General features: G+C 50.5%; 2 protein-coding genes across 7 annotated transcripts in view; one reads left to right on the forward strand and one right to left on the reverse strand.

Moving 5' to 3' along the window:
• ERI3 (ERI1 exoribonuclease family member 3) overlaps positions 1-10,646 on the forward strand; it is a 147,567-nt gene extending 136,921 nt beyond the window's left edge. For 5 of the 6 annotated variants that reach the window (XM_004371816.2, XM_012554285.1, XM_012554287.1 and 2 more), the window contains one exon: positions 10,098-10,646. In XM_004371816.2, the coding sequence (XP_004371873.1) occupies positions 10,098-10,180 (83 nt within the window). In that variant the 3' untranslated portion in view covers positions 10,181-10,646. The remainder of the gene's footprint in view (positions 1-10,097) is intronic. The other variant, XM_023727132.1, reaches the window with a different exon arrangement.
• A 678-nt stretch (positions 10,647-11,324) lies between these two features.
• Positions 11,325-20,724, reverse strand: DMAP1 (DNA methyltransferase 1 associated protein 1). Its single transcript, XM_004371817.1, has 10 exons — positions 20,315-20,724; positions 19,639-19,730; positions 19,179-19,374; positions 13,395-13,553; positions 13,094-13,261; positions 12,731-12,916; positions 12,496-12,567; positions 12,097-12,169; positions 11,662-11,957; positions 11,325-11,445 (listed from the first exon to the last, which is right to left on the reverse strand). The coding sequence occupies exons 1-10, from the start codon at positions 20,417-20,419 to the stop codon at positions 11,386-11,388; spliced, it is 1,407 nt and encodes a 468-aa protein (XP_004371874.1). The 5' UTR covers positions 20,420-20,724; the 3' UTR covers positions 11,325-11,385.
• Positions 20,725-25,858: the final 5,134 nt, after the last annotated feature.

Genomic DNA, 25,858 nt, shown 5'->3' on the forward strand with positions numbered 1-25,858 from the left:
TAAAAAAAAAAAAAAAAAACCCTTTTGTTGTTGACCGAAGGTACGCATTAGTCAAGATTTTATTCTACGCTAGTATGGTGCTTTGCACAAAGTGAATGAAAAAAAAAAAAAAAAAAACCCGTTTGCTTGCTTTCGAGTCAATTCCGACTCATAGCGACCCTATAGGTGATTCTAGAGTTGGTTAATTCAGTATCTCAGCAATGTCATCAAGGACCCAAATTTTTTCCATTTTTCTGCTTTTTCATCTTCAGCATGTTCTTGCAGGCTAACTCCCTTCAAGGTTGGAAGATGGCTTCTGCAGTCCCAGACATTATGTGCAGACGTGAAAACATCCAGCAGAATATAGAAGACTATTTTTCCCGCATGCTTTTCTTTTTAAAAGTGAAGACCTTTTCCTTGGAGGTCTTTCAGTATGCTTACCCTCAGGTCTCAGTAGCCAGAACACATGCCCACCCTGAAACCAGGGATGACCACAGCTAGCTCAGACCACAGATGATCTGCCCTGGCCACTTCAGGCAGGTGTGGGCTCTGCCAGCAGGGAAGAAGAGGGGCTAGCTATTGGGTGAGCAGCCAAAGTTGGGCAAGGAAAAGAGTGAAGATGGGAGGTGATGTGTATGGAGAAGGTAGAGCTATGAATGGTTTCAGGGTTCCAGTGAGATAAAAGAAAAAGTATATTGTCATCAGAGACTAGGGATATTTGAATTTAATATTCCAGAGGAAGAGCAGTAGAGGTTGAGGGTGTGACTGTGGAAATGAGACACAATGGAGAAAGTCATCAAGTGTCGAGGTCAAAGAATGAAGAGGCTGGCAGCAAGGCTTCTCAAAGGACAGGTTGTAGTGTTCCCTGAGGCTGTGGGCAGGCCGGGCTCTCTGGAAGGAGGCAGCCTTGGTCTGGACTGGTAGCACAAGCTCACAAGATTTGAGATAGGTTGCTGGCATGTGGGTCTCGGCTGGGTCACAGGCCCTAGTCCTGTCCCAGCACCAGGGGCAGCACAGGCAAGTAGCTTAACCTCTGTATCTCAGTCTCCCCATTTTGGAAAGAATCTGCCCTGGTTAGTCAAGTCATTCTGGACGGGGCTGAGGCCCTGTCACCTTCCTGTTGGAGCCATTGAACAGCTGCCAGAAGACAGTCCCACAGGAGATCCCTAGGGACAAGGGTAAGGTGGAAGCTTGGCTGGGACAGATGAGGCTGTCAGGTCAGGTTGACCTGCTCAGCTGCTCTCAATAGCCACCTCTTGCCCTCACCTCTCCCCAGCCAGGTCCTCTTCATTTAGCCTAGGTTATCTGGCACTTCTAGCACTGGAGTCCCAGTTCCAGGAGAAAGGTGAGACTTCTTGGCCCCTCTACCTGGAAGAGGCCTTGGCTGGAAACGGGTGCGGGGAGGTGGGCATCCATTGTAATGGCCAAGCAGCCGCCCTGTTACTACGGCGTATTTCACTTTTAATTCTGACATATAATGTAATGATCTTTTTTAAGGCCCGATGATATTATCTGCCTGACTAGATTATTGAGTCTTCATCATCCCCAGATAAATTTATGGCCAGGATGAGGCTCAGGATTTATCATCAGTCAATAGAGCTCGATACTCTAACAAGGCGTGTAATAAGATATACATATTTAATGATCCAAGGGGAGGAGAGTTAATGGGAGCCCAGAGTGAGTGGTCCATGGAGCCGGGGCTCTGCCCTAGGGCTGCCATGGCTATAGGGGCATGAATGTGGTCTATGCCCTGTGGTCCCCAACTCTGGCCTTTCTTAGAACTGCCTCAGTCTCCTCCTTCCCAAGACCCTGAGGGACAGACAGGCAGGCAAAGGGGGAGGCCACACCAGGAGTGGTATCAGAGCTGGGCCCTAAGCATCTCCAGCCCAAAGGGTGTTACACATCCCACCTGAGGACTCCTCTCCCCTACTGTGGGCCTTGGAGGGATTGGGGGTATCCTTAGACCTGTACACCCAGGCTCCTGTGCATTAGGGCAGGCCCACAAGGGGAGGGAGTGCCGGGGCTGTGTGCCCACGCTGCGCTGATGGTGACGGATGGTTTTTCATTACAGCCTCTCAGGTCCTGCCCGCACCCTGTGTGGAAATTCTATTTATTCCCTAATTTGTAAAAATTCCCTCTTTATCTGATCCCAATCAGGGCGGGGTAATTGGCTCTCTGGGGCAGCGGCTGGGGTCCTTGATGAAGAGCTATGTGGATGTACCCAGCCTGGCCCCCGCCCGGCCCGCCACCAGGGCCCACAATTAATAATGATTTGCAAATGGCAGACAAGCAATAACACAGAAAGATGTGGCGTCCGAGCTGCCTCTTCATTTCCTCCACTCACAGATATAAATGGCCACAGAACAAAAACCCAGCACTGTAAATTCTGGAATTAGTTATTCACCAGGATAAATGGGGCCTGGAGCCGACAGCCCCTTTCCCTGCCACCCTTTCGCCTGCTTTCCCTGTTCCAGGTCTGTCCCCAGGTCTGTCCTGAGTCTGGCCCCTGGCTCTTCTGCCTCTTTGGCTCTCGGCTCAATTCCCCAGCTTCTTGCCATACTGGTCCCCACCACTCTGGCTACCCTTCCTGCGTGACCCAGAGTTGGGAGCGGTCACCTGATCTGGGTCTCCTCAGCAGTGACCTGAGCCAGCAGGTGGGATTCACCCTCAGCCTCCTCCACTGACCCCCCTGGCTGCCAGACCTGGGCTTTTGTCTCCACTTTGCATTAGGGTTTGAACGGAATTGACATGTCTTGCCAGGCATGGAAGTCTAGATCAGGGTTGGTCTTGGGTGTCTTCTTTGGCATTTGGGACTGACCTAGTCATTTGCTGGCCAAGTCTGAGTTGGACTCCTGGTGGCCAAATGTGATGTGACACAAGGGGCTTTGTGCTATGCTGGCTGGTCAGGCTGTTCTGGGCTGTTGGCACAGGCATTTCCGGGCACCATGCCCTCCCGGCCAGGCACATCCTCCCTCCCCCCAAGTGGCTGTGAGCTGGTGGGTAATGGGCGTGTAATGGCCTCATTTCCATGCCCAGCCTCCAGGAGCAGCGGTAAGTGTTTGATTGCCTTAATTTCCAAACACATCATTATCCCAGCTTTACCAGCGCTTAATAAACACTTTATGAGGATTTTTTTAAAAACATCTTTGGTCCGCATACTTCTCTGAAGTGATAAACTCTAATTAAGTCTAATATTTAAAAATATGGTAATGGTGAGTTGTTTGAATAAGTGGACTGCATTTCTGTAATTTCATTATTACGTAAAACACGCTAATTATTTGGAGCGCGCTTATTATGGAGAGAGAAATCGCCTGCTAATCAAGATGAAATTGCCTTTTCCCCTTATTGTGGAACCACCGTCATCCTTCACCATCAGCCCTGTGGCACCTCCAGGCACCTCAGTGGGGCGGAGGGGGATGGGGGGAGGGGCTGAAAGAAGGGGTCACTTTGGAGGCTATAAGGACCCTGTCTTGGGGGAGGGGTAGGAAGCTAAGGGAGCAGTGTCTGTGAGGAGTGTGTGTCGTGTGGGCTAAGGGGTCTGTGTCTGAGGGTCCAGAGGACTGAGTGGGCCATGTCTGGGATAAGGAACAGGGGTTGGGGAATATCAGGATATTGTTTTTATCAGATATAATACTAACCCAGACACTGTTTTAAGCACTTCACAAATAAAAGCTCATTTCATCTTTTAAACAACCCTCTGAGGGAAGTAGTTGCTATAATTATTATTGTTATTCCCATTTTAAAGAAGAAGAAACTGAAGCACAGAGAGATTAAATAAAGTTCAGTAACTGGCTCAAGTTAACAGTTATTAAGTGGTAGGTTTTGGATTCGAACCCAGAATCTAAGGATATACAGGGGCCCTCTGCTGGTTCAGTCCTAAATTCACTGCCTGGGCCTCCTATCTTCCTTCTGAGCTACCACTCGCTGCTCTACCCTGACCTGCACCCAGCTGTAGCTTAGGATGCTGGGGCCCCCCAGCACAGGGTCGTCAGATTTAGCAAAGAAAAATAGAGGGCACCAAGGTAAATTTGAATTTCAGATAAACAGCAAATGATATTTTAGTGTAAGTATGTCCCATTTAATCTGGCAATCCTATGTTAGGCAGGCTCAGGATAACCCACTGGCCCTTTGCTCTCAGGGCATTGCTGCTGCCAGGATGTCCAGACAGGAAGACAGAAAGATGGGGTGACAAAGCGAGGATCTTGAGAACATCAACACACCTAGGGTTCTTGCTGTCTCATCCTTACCATGGTGCCTGTTCCTTGTGTTGCTCCCACCCCCTACTCTCACCTCCATCATCTCTGCTGGTCCTTGTTCCACAGGCTCTGGCCCCATTCCTCCAGCTCCTGAAGATCACTAATAAGGTGTGTTACCTAGCTAAGCTTTTGAGACAGGAGGCCTGTGGAGACTCCAGCAGGCCACAGGATGTGTCTGAATCTTCCTTAGGCCACAATGCCCCATAGCCCTATAACATCAGTAGTTGCCACCCTGCTGCCCCTCCTGTTCTTCCAATCCAATTCATCTCTTTGATCATTTCGTGTAATTCTCTATCCTGGCTCCATCAGACCCATGTATGGGAATTTTATATATTATAAAGGTGTCATTTCAGAAGGATGGTTAAGATGTGGACAGTTCAATCAATGGTGATAGGACAGTTGGCTGTCCATTAGGGAAAAAAATAGAGTTAGATCCTCTATTTCACACTAAACACAAAAATAAATTCCAAACAAATTAAAAGGTTAAATAGAAAAGCTATAAAAAAAAATTAGAAGAAAATATATGATAGTTGTTTTTTTTTATAACATTGAAATAGGCAAGACCTTCTTAAGCAAGACATAAAACCTAGAAGCTATAAAGGAAATGCCCGATAAATTTAAATAGCCCATAGGAATCTCAGACTTACCGTGTCAAAGCTAAGTTCATCACTTCCAAATCTGCATCTTCTCTGCTATGCCTTTTCTCAGTGAGCAGCACTAAGATCTTAGACTCAGCCCTCTTATCCCATACCCCCTCATTAAGGCTTGCTCATCCTATTTCCTAAAAACTCTCTTGCCTCCATCCATTTCTCCACGTGGACAGTTTATCTCCACTTCCATCTCCACTGCCACTGACCTAGTTCTGGGCCACCACCATTTCTGGCCTGGACAGTACAGGCTGCTAACTGCTCTCTGCCTTCAGGGTTAACCCTTCCATTCCTATCTTCACATCCCAGGAGATAATTCTTAAACGCAGATCTGGTCCTGTCATTCGCCTCCTTAAACATTTTAGTGTCTCATCATCATTCCCAGAATAATAAAATCTGAAACTCCTTAGCTTAGCATTCTGGGCTCTTCAGGGCTTCGTCTAGTCAGTCACTGCTGACTTTGCCAGCTTCATCTTTTACCACTCTCCTACCTCTTATTTTTCATCACCCCCAACCCACCTGCTAAATTATTTTTACTTTTTTGGACATTCCACTTCTCACCCCCCGAATCTGCCAACATTGTTCATTAGCTGAGAACACATTCTCCTTCATCTCAACCCCAACTTGCCTGGCTAGCTCCTTCCCACATGTCCCTAAGATCTCTGCTTAACTTCCTTCTTCCAAGAATCCTTTCCTGGTCCTCAGACTGAACTGGGTGACTTTTCTGTGTCTCCTCTGCTTCTAGCACTGCTCACACTGCACCACATACACGTGGGCTCCTGGCGGGCATGGAAGTACAGTCTTGTACACCCCTGTAACCTGGCATTGCCCGTGTGCACCTGGCACACACAAGTGGCAGTGCATGTTTGCTGAATGAATGAGCACATGAATGCATGGCCCTCCAAGAGTCTTCTTGCCCCAGGCCCTGCTTCCTGTCCTCTATGCCTAAAATCCCAGCCAAATGCGGCTAGCTGTGGCATGCCAGTCTTAGGTTGTTTGAACTTTTCATTGGGTATCCTAAGAGATCTCAGCCACCCTTCCATTAGCAGCTTCTTCACCAAGCAGATATTTGACTACCCTTGGGCCCAGCTAATGAGCTTATCCTTCCTTGTTAGGTGTTAGCCCACTCACTTCCTCTCTGAGGCATTTATGCAGCTGCTCCCTTCCTACTATGTCTTTTAAGAATATCAAAGACAAAAGAAGAGAGAAAGAGGGTCATCTTACAAGTTCATGACCCTGCAGGAACACAACAGGGTAGCCTTCTAGAATTTGGAAAAGGCAAGACAGACCTACTCATGTAGGCTTCCACTGTGGGCACAACGCTGTGCTTCCCTCCGCCCCCCATTCCCTACCCGATCGAAGCTTCAGGCCAGCCTCACTGAGTTTAGTGAGAGGTGCCAGAAGATGGGGCTGCTAACCCAGGTGGCCTTGGGGCTTCAAGCAGAGGACTCTGAGAGGCTGCACTGTCAGCAGGCTCACTCTGCTACTGTCCGTCTGAACTCTGGCCTCTTACAGAGTCCCAGATCTGTCTCTGTGGTGTTTCTTTCTGCCAGGTTTCCTCACTCTCTAACTGTGCCATTCACTTTTTAAACTGATCAGTAGTTTTCAGCGACTCTTACCAGGCTTCAAGGGCTGGAAAAGAGCCCTGAGCTGGACCCCATAACTGCCATACCACCAGAGGTGTAGAGAGGGTAACGAGTGCCCAGGGGCAATCTCTAAGTTTGCACCCCATCTTACCCCCTTGCTGACCTTGTTGACTGGGGGGTGGGGGTGGGGTGACTCGCTGACCGGCCTCTTCTGGTGCCCCCTTGGACTTGTGCCCAGGGGCAAATGCCTCTCTCTGCCCCAACCCCCCCCCCCCCCCCGCCTCTGCACACCACTGACCTGCTAGATGAACTGGAGCAAGTTTCCTCCTTCCTCTGGGTCTCTCATTCTTCATTGTAGTGGACCAGTTGCAACAAGTTAGACTCCAGAATCCCCAGTAAACAGTGAGGATCAATAGTTTGTGAAGTGAGTGACAGTTGGTTTCATCAGGTGTGCTGGCCCCTATCTGTCACCTGTGCCACAGATTCTGTGGTATAAATACTTTCTCACCATGGGTCATCTAGAAAACTAGCATCCTTGCCTTCTGTTTAGGCAGAGGAGCAAAGGGATTCCAGCACAAACAGCAGCAAGTGCAGAGACATGGGAGGACATCGTCATCTTATTTAATCTCCACAGTAGCACTGAGGTAGCGTCCATTATCGTCCCTAGTTGGGGAACCTAAGTTTAGAGAAGCTAAGCACTTGCAGTAGTCCACGTAGCCAGTAGGTGAAGGTAAGATGGGAAACAAAGCCCATGTTCCTAACCACGTAGTCATCTTCAGAAAACAGTACAATAAGTGGTTCCATGAGGTTGGAGTACAGGGGTTGGGGATACAGAGTGACAGAGGTGAGACCAGAGAGTGCAGAGATCAGTTTTTGCAGGCCTTTAAGTCATATTAAGGAGTATAGACTTTAAATGGAGGGCAAAGGGAGCCACTGAAGGGATTTAAAGAGGGAAGGACATGATCAGATTTGCATAAGAAAGATCAGTTTGGCTACATGAGAATGGATTAGAGGGAGAAAGAAAACATGCTGTTGTAGTAATCCAGGCAACAGACTGGGGTCTGGACTGGGCAGGGGGGTGGCTGCTGGAATAAAGAGTAGATTAGAGAATAAGGAGATAAAATCAGCAGGACTACATAATTTATTTGATTTGGGGAGTGATGGAGAGCCACTGTGCCAAGCAAGGCTCTCAAGTTTCTTGTTTGGGCATTTTGAGTGCTGTTCACTGGGATGGAGAACACGGATAAGAAGTTTGGGGGAGACAATTAGTTTAGTATTGGACGTATTGAGTTTGTAGGTGACTCTGGAGGTGTTCAGGAGGCATTTCGATATGTAGTTTGGAGCTCAGGAGAGACGGTGGTCTTCAGTGGTAGGTGAAGCTAAGGATTTGTTTGAAGTCATCTAGTGTGTAGAGCTGGGAGAGGTCAAGAACAGACTGGGGCACATGGGCCCTCTCTCGGCACAGGGCCAGGCACAGGTGGGAGGTCAGCACTTGCCTACTGGGTAGATGGTGGCCTGGAGAGAGGGACTGGGCACATTCACTTGGGCAACGGGAGGCAGATTGAGTGATTTGTCCACCAGTGAGGGAGGAGCCAGATGAAGTCAATAGAAAACTAATTTTCTTTTCTGCTGGAAGAAATGAGGTGTGTGGCCGCTGGGTAATTGCAGATAACGAGGGGACTTATTCTTAATATGCATAGTGGACAGGGTCCCCAGAGTACAGGAGATAGGAAGGATTGGAGGTGCCCTGACAGGGCCAGACTTCTTAGGGAAAACAATCTCCCTCTTACAGCCCCTCCCCTGATCACAGCTCCCAGGCCCCATCATAGCCCCTCCCCGCTCCCAGGGCCCTCCTGCACAGCTCTTCCTGTCCCATTCCCCTTCCTGTCAGCTGTCTAGCTCCTCCTGTTGCAGCCCCCCTCCACCCTCCACCCCCACAGCACAGGCATACGCACTAAGGGAGACAAATGACGAGGTCTCAGCTGAGCGGGGCGCGTGTCCAGCCCATAAACCACGGGGATGGGTCACGTCTGGAGTTGCCATGGCCGCCACTACCCACCCATCTGTCTTCCCACTGTTCTGCCTCAGACCAGCTCTCATGGCTTCTGAGTCCCTAGGGGAGCAAGATGTCCCTGTGTCTGGGCCCTGGGTCACCTCTCCATGCCCACATCCACCATAGGTGCATCCATGCTGAGCTCTGCAAAACAGTACCCTGCCTGACTTGTCCCTGGCCTCACCCGGAAACCTTGCCTACCCTAAGCAGGACCTGCAGAGCTGGTGTCTGGCTAGTGACACGGGCCCCTGGGCTGACCAGACTCCTCCCACTTCCTCAGCCCTTTTCTAGCTATGGTGGGTCCCCTTGCCTAGTCAAAGGTCCTGGCAAGGGTGGAGGTGGGGGCTCAGTGGAAGGGGTTGGTCCTTGACAGATGTAGAGGCCTTCTGACCCCACCTTGACCTTCCCACCCCCCCTACCCCTGATTATGACATCGAGGTACAATACTTCTGCAATCACTGCATCGATCCCATGAGGGATGGTGACGGCTAAGGCCCTAGTTATGGCCCTAGAGCATCTACGGGACGTGGGAGAGAGGTAGGAAGAGAGGCAGGTAAGGGGATGGGGAATCGGTGGGCAGAGGAACAGAAAAACCCAGGCACTGGGCCATTCTTGCCCCAGGCTTACTATAGTGGGAAAGGCTCCGGGGCAGCTGCACCTCCTGCTGGTGGTGGTGGAACCAACTAGCCCGTGGCTGTGTTACTGAGGCTAGAGTGCCTGTTCTTATAGCCGCCAGCGTCCTAAGATAGTTTTGAGCATGGAGTTTTTCACAGGGACCAATATTGGAGAAACTACTTGTGAAAGGGTGTGGCATGCCCAGACATTTAACCTGAGGTATTGAGGAAAAAGGGCCAAAGGTGACCAGCACCAGCATTGAGCCTACCAGGGTGGGACAGGGCAGGGCTGGGGCAGATGTACACAGGTGTGTCTGGTAGAGGGCTGACGGCCAGGGTTGTGGGGGGGAGCAAGTGCCCGGGCCAGCTGCCGTTTGCGCGCTCCTGCCTGGGGCACAGGGCAGACACACTTCCCAGGGCCCTGGCCCAGAAGTGCCAAGTCTTGTGCCTTGTCACCAGTGATTATGGGCTGGGCCACATCTCCCACACACAAGTGCCGGCAAAGTCACCCTGGCCATGGGCATGATGAATGGCTGCACAGTAATGAAATGGAGACATCAAGGCGGGTGGCGGGAAGACGGAGTGTGGCGGACAGGCCGTCCCTACGCGGCAGCAACAAGAAGGATCGCCCAGCGGCCGGGGGCCGTCAAGGGAGAAATTACACATTTACTCTGCCTTTTTCTTACTGCGACGGCGCCCATACATCACCGCTGGGGCCAGGGCGGGACACACCGGCCAATTTCCAGCATGAATTATGGGACTGAGAAGCATCGAGACCAGGCTTCCTGCTGGCCCAGCATAACCCAGCCCAACCTGAAGCTGGAGGTGCTGCCACTAGGGGACATGATCCCCTCTCTCAAGCCTGTGGCCCCAGAATCTGACCCTGCCTCCCACCTCCCACCTGCGGGCATGGAGGGGAAGGATGTGGCGCCCATCTAAATGCTTTTTCTTCCTCTTTCTAGATGACTGCAAGAACATTGCCAACATCATGAAGACACTCGCCTATCGAGGCTTCATCTTCAAGCAGACATCAAAGCCGTTCTGATTGGCCGAGGATGGGATGGGGCAGGACAGGGTAGCTGCTTGGCCCAGCCCAGAACCCTCCTCTCCCTCATAGAGGGGAAAAGAGAGTGGCACAGCTCTACATCCAGGGTGTCCCCCAGCTGCCCTGTGGGCCTGAGCCCCAGGCAAGGGCTTGGCCACTTGGCCCCTCTGGAGCAGATACTTTGTGCCCCTCCCCACCCCCACCCCTCCACCTCAGCCCAGTATTAGCCCCTTCCATTGTGGGCCTGGGCTAGGGGGACCCAGGCACTCACCGCCTCCTCCCCGGTACACAGGCTTCTGCTGGGGCCACCAAGCCCCCCTGTGCCCCCTCCCATCCATAGTGCATGGTGTGTGGTGCCCTCAAGGCTCCAGGACAGATCAGGCCCCACCTCGTGTCTACCCCATCCCCGCTGTGAATGTGCCACTGAATAAAGTCGGGGAAATGAGGTCCTGGGTGTGTGCAAAGCTATTTGTGTGTGCAAGGCTGTTGCTGTGCCCAACGCTGTCAGAATGTGAGGGCAGTTACAGCAGGCCCCAGGCTGCCCCTATGTACAAGGCCATCGGCATGTGACTGACAAGTCACTGGAGCACCTGTGAGATCCTCACTAAATACATACCAGGCAGTGGGGGTGGGGGGGCTGAGCATGAGGCAATGTATGAAGCTGCTGGTGTCTGAGGCCACTGCTGTGTGCGTGAAGCCATCAGTATCTGGGCAAAATTGGCATTGGTAGAATTTGCACCTTCCATGTGGGAGACCTGAGTTTGGTTCCCAGCCAATGCACCTCATGCACAGCCACCTCCCATCTGACAGTGGAGGCATGGGTGTTGCTATGATGCTGAACAGGTTTCAGTGGAGCTTCCAGACTAAGAAGAAAGGCCTGGCGATCTACTTCCGAAAACCAGCCAATGAAAACTCCATGGATTACAACAGTCTGATCCTGTTGTGCATGGGGTCGCCGTGAGTCGCAGGCCGACTTGAGGGCAGCTAACATAAAGAGAGCTGCTAAGGGTCTCAGTGCCGGCAAACCTCAGATGCCAGCAAACCTTGGGTGCCAGCCTCGTAGAGAGGGTGTGGTGATCCCCTCCTGGCCCACCCCTCCCAGCCAGCCATGGGCACCTGAAGTGGTGGAAAGGAAAAGGAAGCAGCCCAGTACAACTCAGCAGCTCTATTTACACAATAGCAACACCCACACTCTGTGTGGCCTCTTACGGCTTCTTGGCTTTCTTCACAGAAGATGAACTGGAAGCCGATTCCCGTCGCTTCCTCTGAGGAGACACACAAAGTGCTGAGGTCAGTGGCCCCCAGGCCTGATATAGGCCTGGTGCGCTGTTTCACATTCTCAGGGAGGGTGATGCCCACTCAGCCCACTCCGACCCTCAGTCTCAGAACCCCGCAGAGGGGACTCCTGTTGCAGGCGCTAGAGGGAGCACCTGCTCACAGGCAGGCCAGTGCATGCTCTCCCAGCCCGTCCAGACGCTTACCGAATTGGGTGTGAGGGGTGCGCCCACCACATCAATGATTGTGTCCTTGGTGGGGTCAGGGCCAGGACCGGGTTCAGGCACCACTGGTTCAGCAGAGGCCGGGGCTGGGCCCGACGCTGGCATGGCAGGACCCCCCAGCACGCCAGCGCGGGCCAGTGCCTCGTGACGGTGCCGCAGCATCTGAAGCTCGTACTCGCAGTTGGCACAGGCCTGCTTGAGCTCGTAGAGCAGCACCAGGTCACTTCGCAGCTCGTTGAACATGTGCACCAGCTCCTCCGTGGGTGTCGGGCTCAGCTCTGTAGGTGGGTGGGTGGGCAGCATATGGGCAGAGCTTGGGTGTTGCAGAAGGCCAACATGAGCTGCCCCTTCCCTTGCCCAGTGTTTATCCATGGCCTTGGGTGGGTACATCCTATGGGGGCCAGCCCCTACACTCACCCACACCAAGCTCCAGCAGCATCTGCTCCAGGGCCTTTATCTTCTTCTGTCCCACGGAGCTTGGCAGCTTCATCTACAATGATCCAGGCAGTTAAGCCATCTCCCCTATTCCCACCCCAAGAGCCTCAGGATGAAGGGGACTAAAGACAGTGGGGTTGTGGGAAGAGAGAAGGTAACCCCTGAAGGCAGCTATGGGCCAGAGAAGGAAGCAGCCAAGGAACAGAATATAGTGAAAGCTGTGACCACAGTCTGGCCATATCCCTCTGAGATCCTGGTGAGGCCACTCCTACCTGCAGCACATGGTACAACCTCTCCTATTGCTCCAGCCCCACAAGCCTGCAGCATCCCAGCCATCCAGAACCCAGGGCCTAAACACGTTGAAGGGGGTGACTGACGTACCCGCTGGCTCCGCAGCGTGACACCTGCGGACTTGAAGTCTGGAAACTTGATGCCTGCAGTCTCAGGAACAGCCTGGGGGCGAAGGAGTTATGGAGACCAAGAGGTCACAGGGAGCGGGTCTACTGTTAGCCCCCGCACCCTGCCAGCTCTGGCTGCTTTCAGAGCCCTCCTCTAGGGACCTGAGTATCAGGGTGGGGCCCTGTGCCTGGGCTGCCTTAGCGCCTTAGCCTCGTACCGGCTTCTCAGCCTCCTTTTTCTGGGGTAGCTTCTTTTTGGGGGCCTTGCGCTCTGTGCGTCGCTGCTCTGCAGTGGTATCTGCCGCTGTTATCAGCTTCTGCAGGTCCTGACTCCGCTTCTCCCGCTCCTTCTTCCGGGCCTCGATCTTGCGCAGCTCCTGTAGCAGGTACTCCTCCTCTGCCACCTGGGAAAGAGAGACGCTGAGAAGTGTGTGAGGGTACACGGGGAGGTGAAGGGCTGTAGAGAGCAGGGGGATGGCCAGTGAGAGGCAGGAATGGGCTGGGGATGAGGGCATGGAGAGTAGAGGCAATGGGTGAGAGGTTTCAGGCATGGAGAAGAGGTATGTGGGGCTTGGGCTGACCTGCTCTGGGGTCCGATTGTAGAGCCGCTCCAGCTGCTCCTTCCGCCGTCGCTCATGCCCAGCATCAAATACTGGTATCTTAAGGTCTGTGCCTGGCACAGCCCGCACATTGGCCAGCTTGGCACAGATGTGGTAGTACCGTTCCTTCAGGTCCTCCACAGAACGTTTCTGAGGACAAAGACGTAAGCCACGGGTGGGGATGGTATGAGCACAGAGGCCACGTGGAAGGGCTGATGTGAAGGTAGTGTGCCTTCCAGTCCTGGGGGTTGGGCACACGTGCAAATACATGACATCAGCTCACCTTGAACTGCTGGTGGTCGTAGCGGTCATGGATAACTATAAAACGCAGGTCAAAGCGGCGGCTGAGATCAAAGAGGTGGTCAGTCTCCGCCTTAGTCCAGGCATCATCATGGAGGTAGAGCTGGTACTCCTGCTCTGAATACACAGGTACCTGCACAGTCTACAGGCACAGAAGGGACACAGTGGGGGGGCATGCTCACATCATGTCATATCCAGTGGGCTCCAGCCCCCTTCGACCACAGCTCCTCTGTCTACAGCCAGTCCCTGGGCTGGACAGAAGCAAACCACCTGCCTGTGGCCCTGCAGGGGGCAGCATGGAGATAATCTGTGAGGAAAGAACCTGTCTGCTTGACTTGAGGCCCTGGCAGCTCTGGGACTGTGGCCTGCCTCTAGATTCACTCCAGGAGCAACTTCAAGACCCTTGTAGCTCTAGAGCCTCAGTAGCAGACACATACTCCTGTCCCCATGGTGAAGGTGAGGAACTCAAATGCAGGTGCTTCTGTGGACCCCAAAGGTCAATTCTGGAGTAGAGCAGATGGCGAAATACCTAGAGATAACCTGGGAAAGGCCAGGATCCCTGAGTCCATGCAACTCTTGTCTGAAGCACTACTGCCACCCAGTGGTGACAATGAGACTTGCAGCTCTTCCTGAGCTGGCCAGGGTGATACCTCTACAGAAATGGGGCCTGAGTCCTAGTCCCAATACATGCTCCCTTGCCTATGTCACTTCCTTCCCCACCACCCTCCAGACCTCCTCAGAGACAAACACCACCACCAGTTGGGGCCATCAGTCAGAGATCCAAGGAAGGAATCAACACTAGACTGGACCAGGGAAGTTTTTCTACAAGACCACAACTGACTCTGAACTGGTCTCAAGACCTGACTTGAACTGCCTCTTGAACATCTACTGGTGGTTCACAAACACTTCAAACATAACACGTTCAGTGCTGAACTCATCACCTTCCCTCAACTCACACTCCCTCCAGTCCAGATCTCAGTCAGCATCACCATCACCACCCAGTTGCTGAAGCCAAAAACCTGGGAGGCATCTTTAAGTCCTACCTTGACTCTTGACCTCTACCCGTCACTAAATTTGTAGCTTTACCTCTGAAGTATCCATCTCCAATGCCACATCCCAATCCAGACCACACCATCCCTTGCCAGGAACAGAGAAACAGCCTCCCGACTATATCTCTGCTTCCATCCAGTCCTCCTCCAATCAGTGCTCCATCTGCAGCCAAGATTTGCTCTCCCTGAACATTGCTACTTAAAGTGCCATCTGCAGACCAGTGCTGTTTGGCTTGCAAACTGTTTACACTGATCGGCAGTAAGAATGGAAATTAAGAATAAGCATTTAGAAGCTTTTATAACAATTTTATAGTAATCACGTGTTGCTGAATCTAATAAGAAAGAAACTTGTATTTTCTCTTTTCATTTTACTCTATCAGTTTGTGATAGATTGGAAATTAAAAAAAGACATCCTTCACCACCAATAATCTGAAAAGAACTGTTCTAGAATATATATCTGATCATGTACCCAACCATCCCTTATTAAACCTCTCAAAGACTCCCCACTACTCCAAGATAAAGTGCCTTCTAGATAATCCGCCAACTCCTCAAGGGCAAGAACTGTCTGGTACATTTCTTACTTTCAGGGCTCAGCACAGGGCCAGGCACACTACAGGTCTTAATGAATGTTTACTGAACCAATCAATGAACACATAAATCAATGACTTGACTTCTCTCTGCAGCCACTGCCCCTCATGGACCCAAATTTGTGTTCCAGCCAAATGACTAACATAATTTCTGGAACATAACAAGCTCTCCCCCTCAGCCTTTGTTCTTGCCTGAAATGCCTTCCCATCTCCACACTCCTTCTACCTAGATAATGCTTTAGGTCTCATTCAGGCATCATTTCCTCTGAGAAGTCTCCCTGATTTCCCTGGCTTGGTTAAGTATCCCTCCTATACATTCTATTTAGTTCAAAAAACTCAGGAACCGTGTAGCCAGTCCTGCTCTCGAGCTCAGAATCAAGCAAGAAAGACAGTCCTTTGTTCATTCATTCAACAAATATTTACCAGACTGGGGATACCATGCTGCATAAGACAGACAGGGTTCTTACCCTTTCAGTGCTCACAGTGCAGCCAAAAGAAATAACTAGTTTTAGCACAGTGTGGCGAGTTTAATGGCATGTAATGAATGACACCTAATCCAGCATGGCGGCAAGGCTAGTCAGAAAAGTAAATGAGGCCTAGTTCAGGCTTAAGGTTAAGTAGAAGTGAACTGGTGAGGGGAGATGTGGGAAGAGAATCCTAGGCAGAGGGGGCACCATGAACACACTGTGTGTGGGCTTGGCAGTTAGGGACATGTTGGGGAAATGAGTAAAGGGTGAGATGAGGAAAGGCATGACAAGAACCTAGCAAGACAGCAAAAGCCAGCTCCGACAGGGCCTTGTGTGTCCTGCCTCGGAGTCTGGAATTCATCCTGAGGGTGATGGGAGCCAATAAGGTCCAGAGGCCCTGGCAGCTCTGGGACTGTGGCCTGCCTCTGGATTCACTCCAGGAGCAGCTTCAAGACTCCTGCAGCTCTAGCGCCTCAGTAACACATGCTCCTGCCCCTGGGTTAAGACAAGGAGCTCAAATGTAAGCACTTCTGTGGGACCCCAAAGGTGAACTCTGGAGGAAAGCAGATGGCTAAATACCTGGAGATAACCTGGGAGAAGTTTTACAGAGAAGATTGAAATGGTCATGTTCCTCTCTTAGAAAGACCACCCTGGCAGCAGCGAGGAAAGAAGGTTAAAACAAGAGTCCAGGAGACTAGCTGGAAGGTTCTAGAAATAATCCAAGTGAGAAGTGAAGAGGCCTGAACCACAGCAGCAACTGTGGAAGATGGAGAAAGGCACAGACTTGAGAGACTTGAGATAAAAACCAAAGGACTTCGCAACTGGATGTGAGGGGTGAGGGAAGGCACTATCACAGATGATGCCTGTTTCTGGCTGAAGCAGAGTGGCTGGGGAGCCGCTGACTGAGAGTAGGACCCCCGAGAGGAGCAGTACTGGAGGGGAAGACCACTAGATCACTTTACTCCAACTTCATTCTCTACCCTGTGGTCACTGTGATCTTTCTAAAACCCAAATGTGATGATACTGTTCTGCCTCAAATCTGTCAGAGGTTACCCAAAGACATTAGGGCAAAGCCCGAATTCCTGAGCTGTTTCCAAGGCCCTGTCTGACCTGGCCCCTACAACCTCTCAGGCCTCATCTCCCACACTGAGATGCCCGTAGCATCCCACACGTGTGATTCTTTTATTAATGCCTTTGCTCATGCCATCCCCTCTGCCTGAAAAGGCCACTTCACTCCTTTCCTAAGATCATCAATTCAAGACTCAACTCAGGCTCCAACTACTCTGACGCTTCTGGGACCCTCAGGTCCTCCCAATATAGCATGTATCACACCAGACTGTAATCGCTGTGCCTCCCCGAACCCCCTCCCCAACAATATGGAGAGTTTCTTGAGGGCAGACATGTGTGATTCATTTTTGTGTCCCCAGTGCCCAGGACATGAGCTGGCCTGGATCAGTATTAACTGAAAACAAAATGAATATATCGTCTCCACCTCAAAACGTATTGCCTAACCTTCCCTCTCACTGCCTCGCACACTTCACCTCTTCTCAGTCTTCTGTCCAGCCTCTCCCTCTTTTTCTCTTTTCTGGCCCCTTCCCCATGGCCTACAAACACACTCAGCATCCCCACAAAGGCTGCTAGCCTCTAGCCATCACCATCACTGCTCGTATGTCCCTTGGGAAACCTGCAATGCAGAAGTGAGCTAGGCCCAAGAACTTGCGCAGGGACCGCACACAGAGCACACTGGCTTTCCAGAAGGGAAAGAAAGGCCCAGGTTTGCCGACAGCCTGTATCCCAGAGGGTCCCAGGTAAGAACAGGAGGAAAACATTTTGCAGCAAGAATCAGAGAAAAACTCAAGAAATTCCAGGAGGTGTCGTCAGGCCTTTGAGTATCAACTGAAAGAGCAGCAGGGATGCCAGTCACAGAGGAAGACAGAATCAGACTCTGACTGTGCTGTGTGGCTTCTGCCCAAGCTACACAAGGCCCGGGGAGGAAAAGCTCCCTGTAATCAAAGCCCAGCGGCCTCTGCAGCCAAATCCACACTCTTGTACTTTAAGCAAAGGGGGGAAAAAATCCCTCAGGGAAAAAGTAGGAGATGCTAAAAACCCCTTCTAGAAAATTCCAACATGGTCTTAGCTTAGACACCGCAGATTGCTGGAATTCAAGGCAGGACCATTCAGGTCCATTTAGAAAGAAGATGGTACTCAAAAGAGGGAGTGGGAAGGATGGAAAGATGGGGCCTCCTGGTGTGGGGTCCTGTGCAGGAGCTCAGCTGCTCCTCTTGGCCAGCCTAGACACTGCCGCCTCGCCCACCTGAGTGGTTGTCAAGTCCTTATTAGTGGCAGCACCTTTAATGGGCACCAGTAGTACTGGACCTGAGGGCCCTAAGGATGGTGGTGAGAGGGAGGAAAACCAGGTCTGGGGCAAGGGAGAGAATGACAAGTTTAAACATTGATGTGCTGAGTCTGAGAAGCCTGTGAGCCATCCAGGGGGAGATGTCCAGGCACAGCTGACTACATGGGGCTGAGGGGAGAGAAATTGGGACTTGGAGTCCTGGTTTTAAAACCCCAGTGCTTTCAGGCTCTAAGGGTAGGCTGCTCCAGGCTGCAAGGGCTATGAGACCACATCATATAGTAGTTCAAGGAATGACCTAGCAAATCATAACCCAGCTGAGCTCTGCGTCTCACTGGCTGAGTGAGCCTGGGTAAGGCCCTGCTCCCTCTGAGCCTCAGTAATCTAGACCAGAGATAATTCATCTTGGATTACGGTGCTGGCACTGGTGAAGAACAAGGGCAGATGTGTAATTTATTATGGAAACAGGATCAGCAGGGCTCAATGATTAGCTGCATCTCTGAGGTCTAGTTCAAATGCCACCTCCTCAAAGAGGCCCTCCCCAACCACCCTATCTAAAGTAAGCCTCCCCTACCTAAAAGTTCACTTTTTATCCCATTTCATATCCCATTCATATCCTGGTTTCATTTTATTGATGACTCCTAACCTGAAAAAAATCCAATTTATTTTATTTGCTTACATGTTTATTATCTGTCTTCCCCTACCTTTTTTGTCCTGCTTTTGACTGAAATAATGTGAAAGCTACGGGAGAAAGCTAAGTCAAGGATTATTCCCAAGTTTCTGGTTTGGACTACTGGGTGGATAGTGGTGCCATTCACTGAAAAGGGGAACAAGTTTGGAGGTGGGGAGAAGAGGGAAGATGAGGAATTGTTTGGGTGTGCTGATCTGAGGTACCCGTGGGATATTCAGTGAGAGATGTTAAGAAAATGACTGGATATATGGGAACTGTTGCTCTGGATTGGAGATACTAAGTTGGAGTCACTGGCATATAGAGGGTAACAAGTCACAGGTAAATAATACACACCAGGAAGAGAGTATAGAGTGAGAAGAGTGGAGCATCTAGAACAGCAACATTTGAAAGGCCAAGAGAAGACGCCAACAAGAACCACAGCAGGCTCAGGGAAGGACGGGATCCCATGCGCATAAGGAGACCCACCGAGTCCTACCCTGCACGTATTTGCCATGATGACTGAGTAGCAAACCATGACTGAGACACAAGCCTCTGGGGTCAACCCCCAGAGACTGGAGAGCTCCCACAGTGGCTTAGAGAGGGTACACAACCTTGGCTGTGTCTGGATGGTGGTGGCTCACCTTATTGAACCTGGCAAAGGGGTAGTCCTTGCCCTCCTCGGCTGCCCGTCGCCAGTGGAAGAACATAGCTCCATCCTTGCGGGCTGGGTTGGTGAACGGCATCCACTTCCAGGGCCTCACTTTCTTGGAGCCCAACTTGGCCTTCACCGTACGGTAGCCCTGGCCAGTGTCACTGGGTAACAGTGGGGGTGCATCCCTGGCAGCAAAGTTTGGGAGAGTGAGGGGTAATAGTCAGAAAGGGATATAGGTAGCCTTTGGGCCCAGGGAGCTGATCCACCCTATAGCAAGTAAGTGATGTCCTGGAGTAAGGGATCTGAGCTCCTCTTGCATCCTGCTAAGCAAGCAGGAGCCCTGGCTGGGGAGGGCAGGCAGGGAGGGAACTGGCAGAGAAAACAGTTAGAGACATGGCAGGTGGGTCAGGGCCAGAGCCAGGGTTACTTGGGATTTAAGAAATACTTGCTTCTTGTCAGAGTAGAGCAGTGCATAGACCTCCCGGTGCATGCCCTCCGGCCTCTTGAAGGTCAGTGTCTCAGAGGACTTCTTGGACTTTTTCTGAGGGAGGAAACCACAGGAGAGGAACCACAGCCTAAACCCCTTTCCCTGAAAATTCTTTAGCCCAGCTCAATCCCTGAAATGAGCAAACCAACACCTACAAACACACGAACTGACACACAGTCAAGCCCTCACATGCCCACCAACTCACCTATCCAGCACAGAAACCCACTCACCTGGGCACCCCTAGGCTGAGGTCATCCCCCTCCCCACCCCACGTCACCTGGGTAGAGCCCTGACCTGTCAGAGTAGATTTTACTTTTCCACCATCTCTCAGAATGTCACACCACCTCGGTCCTCCCTATCTCTCACAAGTGCCCCAATCTCCTAGTCCTCTCATCTCTTTGAAGTATCACACCTTCTTGGTCCCCATCATCTACCACATATGTCCCACCTCTTCCATCCCCACATCTCATCAAGGGTGACACACATTCTCTGTCCCATTATCACAGATGTCACACCTTCTTTTGTCCTCCCTCTTACTAGAAGTGTAGCACCCCCTCATTTTCCCCAACCTTCTTCCACTGTCATCTCTCTTCTCTACTTCACACCAGCTATCCAACGCTCTCAGGCGCCCCTGCTACCTTGTCCGGGTTGATAATGTCTTTCTTGCTGATCGTCCCAGAAGCTGCATCCCCCTCTGGACCTCCGAGTTCTAGAATGTCCCGCACATCCGCGCCCGTAGCCATCGCGCTGGAGAGATGAGGGAGCGCCCCGAGGTCAAGGGGCAGAGTGTCAGGGCCGGAGAAGGGACTAGGCTCAGGTCAGGGGGCGGGGCTGTTCCAGACCCCAGTAGGGGCTGGGTAAGGAGGCGAGCCGAGACGAGGAGGGTGTTCCAAGTCAGGTCAGGGTTCCGCCTGTATCGCGCTGCGTGAGTCTCCCTGACGGCCTCATACGCTTCCTTGGCCCCCCGCGCCTTGGCACCTGGAACCCCTGGCTGCCGTCCCCAACGCCGCTCTCTTAGCCTAGCAAAACCGCGGACAGAAACTTCCGGTCGAGCGCATTCAAAACGCGGCCGACAGGAACACTTCCGGTTTGTGCTTAGAGGAAATGGAGCCGGCTGGCAACTCTGTGTGAAAGCTACTGGCGGTACCGAGCAGTCCTCAGTCGTTGCTTCCCGCGAGCCCGTGCGCGTTCGTACGCTGCCTGCTTTCTGGCATTTTTTTCCTCCGGTTGCTATGATGTCTCTCGGCTCTGAAGAGACAGCGCAGAGCTTTGTGACCTTGGGAAGCCACTAAATTTCTCTGAACTTGCTACTGCATTTGTAAATGGAAATAATTGTTGCTGTTAGGTGCCATCGGTTCGGACTCATAGCGACCCCGTGTACAACAGAACTAACCACTGCCCGGTCTTGCGTCATCCTCACAATCGTTGGTATGGTTGAGCCCATTGTTGCAGCCACTGAGTCAGTCCATCTAGTTGAGGGTCTTCCTCTTTTTTGCTGACCCTCTGTTTTACCAAGCATGATGTCCTTCTCCAGGGACTGGTCCCTCCTGATAACATGCCCAAAAGTCTCCCCAACCTTGCTTGTAATGAGCATTCTGGCTGTGCTTCTTCCAAGACTAATTTGTTTGTTCTTCTGGCAGTCCATAGTATATTCAATATTCTTCACCAACACCATAATTCAAAGGCATTAATTTTTCTTCCGTCTTCCTTATTCATTGCCTAGCTTTCACATGCATATGAGGCGATTGAAAATACCATGGCTTGGGTCAGGTGCACCTTAGTCCTCAAAGTGACATCTTTGCTTTTTAACACTTTAAACAGGTCTTTTGCAGCAGATTTGTCTATTGCAATGTGTCCTTTGATTTCTTGACTGCTGCTTCCATGAGCGTTGATTGTGGATCCAAGTAGAATGAGATCCTTGACAATTTCAAAATTTTCTGCGTTTATCATGATGTTGCTTATTGGCCTGGTTGTGAGGATTTTTGTTTTCTCTATGTTGAGGTGTAAGCCATACTGAAGGCTGTGGTCTTCGATCTTCATCAGTAAGTGCTTCAAGTCCTCTTCACTTTCAGCAAGCAAGGTTGTGTCATCTGCATATTGCAGGTTGTTAATGAGTCTTCCTCCAATCTTGATGCCCTGTTCTTCTTCATATAGTCCAGCTTCTTGAATTATTTGCTCAGCATACAGATTGAGTAAGTATGGTGAAAGGATACAACCCTGACACACACCTTTTTTAACTTTAAACCTGTTCTAAGGACTGCTTCTTGGTCTAAGTACAGGTTCCTCATGAGCACAATTAAGTGTTCTGGAATTTGCATTCCTGACAATGTTATCGATAACTTGTTATGATCCACACAGTCAAATGCCTTTGCATAATCAATAAAACACAGGTAAACATCTTCCTGCAGGTAAACATTTTCCTGGTATTCTCTGCTTTCAGCCATGATCCATCTGACATCCGCAGTGATATCCCTTGTTCCGTGTCCTCTTCTGAATCCAGCTTGAATTTCTGGCAGTTCCCTGTCGACATACTGCTGCAACCATTTTTGAATGATCTTCAGCAAAATTTCACTTGTGTGTGATATTAATTATATTGTTCGATAATTTCCACATTCTGTTGGATCATCTTTCTTTGGAATGGGCACAAATATGGATCTCTTCCAGTCGATTGGCCAGGTAGCTGTCTTCCAAATTTCTTGGCATAGATGAGTGAGCACTTCCAGTATTGCATCCATTTGTTGAAACATCTCAACTGGTATTCTGTCAATTCCTGGAGCCTTGTTTTTCGCCAGTGCCTTCGGTGCAGCTTGGACCTCTTCCTTTGGTACTGTTGGTTCTTGATCATATGCTACCTTCTGAAATGGTTGAATGTCGACCAATTCTTTTTGGTACAGTGATTCTGTGTCTTCCGTTCATCTTCTTTTGATACTTCCTGTGTCGTTTAATATTTTCCCTGTAGAATCCTTCACTATTGCAACGCGAGGCTTGAATGTTTTCTTCAGTTCTTTCATCTTGAGAAATGCCAAACGTATTCTTCCCTTTTGGTTTTCCATCTCCAGGTCTCTGCATATGTCATTATAACACTTTACTTTGTCTTCTCAAGCCGCCCTTTGAAATCGTCTGTTCAGCTCTTTTACTTCATCATTTTTTCCTTTTGCTTTAGCTACTCGATGTCCAAGAGCAAGTTTCAGAGTCTCTTTTGACATCCATTTAGGTCTTTTCTTTCTCTCCTGTCTTTTTAATGAACTCTTGCTTTCTTCATGTATGATGTCCTTGATGTCATTTTACAGCTCTTCTGGTCTTCAGTCATTAGTGTTCAGTGTATCAAATCCATTTTTGAGATGGTCTTTAAATTCAGCTGGGATATACTCAAGGTCATACTTTGACACTCGAGGAGTTGTTCTAATTTTCTTCAGCTTCAACTTGAACTTACGTATGAGCAATTGATGGTCTGTTTCATAGTTGGCCCCTGGCCTTGTTCTGACTGATATTGAGCTTTTCCATCGTCTCTTTCCACAGATGTAGTTGAAATGATGATGGTACCTACCTAAATGAAATACTGATAATCCATGTAAAACGTTAGCACAGTCCTGGCACACTTAATTGTTTTTTGATTGAATGAATTAGTGGCATTAATTTCCTCTGTTCATTAAGTGCTAAGTCTGTACTAGGCATTGTGCTAAGTGCTGGAGATGAAGAGCTAAACTAGACAAAGCAGAGCTTCCCAGGGTGGCTAACAAGGTGAAGTGAGGTCTGGACCCTCACTTGCACCTCCTCTGATGTAAGTGTTGGTGGCTCAGGGCCTTGTGGGGCTTTCCTAGAGCCCAGCTTCCAGGAACATCACTAGTCCAGGAGCTAGCTGCACTAATGTGAGTTAGAAAGAGGTCCAAGAACACGACCGCAAGCAGGGAGCATCTAAAAGTGTTCTTCAGGGGGAGAAACTTGCTGATCTCACTGGAGAGAGAAAGAACAGGAGGTCTTGAGGAAAGGCAGAAGGGGCAGGAATTCACTCCCAGCTTCAACTTCTATAAACCAGCCTACTGACCCGGTAGGACACATGGGCAATCAGCATGGGGGGTGGGGTGGGGCTTGTTAAGGCATGAAGGAGGCCAGACCCAAAGATATAGCCTGCCAAAGATCCAAGCAGGGGCTAGAGTAGCAGACAGCCCAGACAAGCTTACAAATAAATGTTGTAACCTGTTCTGATCTGGCAGATGGGAGAGGGGAGAGCTGCAGGCACAAGCCTGGCTAGACCCAGAAACTTTGAAGTACTTGCCCTGTTCCTTAGGGCTGCTCCCTGGGTGAAGCTAGGGAAGCCAGGGTCTCACAACAGAAATTGTCTACAGAGTAAGGGAATGTTCCTTGGAGCCATAAGTGGACAGAGCAGTGGGAGAGGCACCTCTTCTTGAATGCTGACCCTAAAAAAACAAAAAACCAAGCCCCCTGCCGCTGAGTCAATTCCGACTCATAGTGACCCTGTAGGGTTTCCAAGGCTGTAAATCTCTATGGAAGCAGACTGCCACATCTTTCTCCCACGAGCTATTGGTGATTTCGAACGACTGACCCTTCGTTAATAGTCGATCGCCTTAACCACTGTGCCACCAGGGCTCCTATACTGACCCTACTTGTAGTTAATTAATTGTGAAATTACTTGTTTGATATATACATTCACCCTTGATAGATTCATTTTCTGTGAGGAGAGGGATCATGGTAGATAGTAGGTGCTCAATAAATGTATGAATGTGCCAGGTACTGTTACAGGCTCTGAGGATGATGCAGTGGGTGAATGAGATAGAAATATCTCCTAGTGGAGCTTCTGTCTAGCAGAGGGAAAGGAACACTGAACATAGAAACAATAAAATACATAATGTAGATTTTGATGGTGACAAGAGCTATGAAGAAAATAGGGTAATGTAGGCTTGGCAGACTCTTGACAAATTGTGGCCGGGGAGGGATTCTCTGGGGAGGTGAAATTCCAGATGGAAACAGCCACAGAATCTGGGGGAGGAATGTTTCAGACAGGAGGAATAAGAAGTATGAGTTCTGACCTAAGACGGAAGGTGATCTGTATGCTGGCGGAACATAGAGAAAGCAGGTCAGTGCGGCTGCTGCTGGGTGAGGAGGGGGAGAACAAGAGGATTTGAGGTCAGAGGTAGCATTGTAGACCATTGTTAGGAGTTTGGATTTTACCCTAAGGGCAGTTGGATGTCATCTTGTCCTGGCCACAGACTGGATTCTATCCCCATCCTTGGAGTGCCACCTTGGCCACTGTCACTGGGAAATCTTCCCAGAATCACTGGTCCAGAGCTTCCTGCCCCTTGGGAAAACTGAGTCCAGGGGTTACGGGAAAAGGCACGAGAAAGAGAGATGTCCCTCTCTTGACCGTTCTAGGGAACCACTGTCCACATTTCCTCTCTCAAACTCTGAGTGGCAGCAGGTCCCACTGCCAGCCCTGGGAGGAGCTTGCTCAGCAGTGCTCACCAATTGGGTCCTATCTGGGAACCCAGCATCACTTCTGAAGAGACTTTGGCACTGCAGTGACCTGTTGAGGGGCCTGGGAGAAGGACTTCAGGCCAGGGCACTCCGGGCTGTGGGCCAACTGTAGAGGCATTTCAACTTTAACCTGAAAATAAAAGTCACTGAAGGTTTGTGGAGGTGAGTGTGGGGAGCAGAGTCAGGAAGAAGACTGAAAAGAATCATATTTGTCTTTTAGAAAGATCATTGGTGGCCTGCTATTGAGGAGGGCAGAGCTGGAGGCAAGAGAAACAGATGGCAGACAGTGGTAGAGTCAACTGGAACGGGGAATTGATTGGATGTGGATGTGGGAAGCAGAATAAAAAGAGGGCCCAGAAGCTCATCCATCCTCAGCCCATCTATTCACAGCTGGGCCCAGAAATAGTAGACTGAAAGCTCCCTGAGTTCCCGCTTGACTCTCTTCTTCCTGCTGCTCCTCTCCCTTCTCCTCTAGCCTCTAACTACTCACCCTCGTCCCTTTCCCTCACCAAGACTGTGAGCTCCTTAAGGGCAGGAATGTGTGCCCTCATCCTCTAGGCTGTCCCAGCACAAGGCGCTTATGTGCCCTGTGTGCAGGGTCTCCTTAGAACCTTAGAAAGAAGCTGTTGGGAAAGGGCAGGCAGTCTGTTCCAACTAATAAGGACAAAATCTCAATCTATAAAATGGAC

This window comes from Trichechus manatus, unplaced genomic scaffold (assembly GCF_000243295.1).
Source record: "Trichechus manatus latirostris isolate Lorelei unplaced genomic scaffold, TriManLat1.0 scaffold00015, whole genome shotgun sequence".
In the NCBI taxonomy this organism is placed as follows: Eukaryota; Metazoa; Chordata; class Mammalia; order Sirenia; family Trichechidae; genus Trichechus; species Trichechus manatus.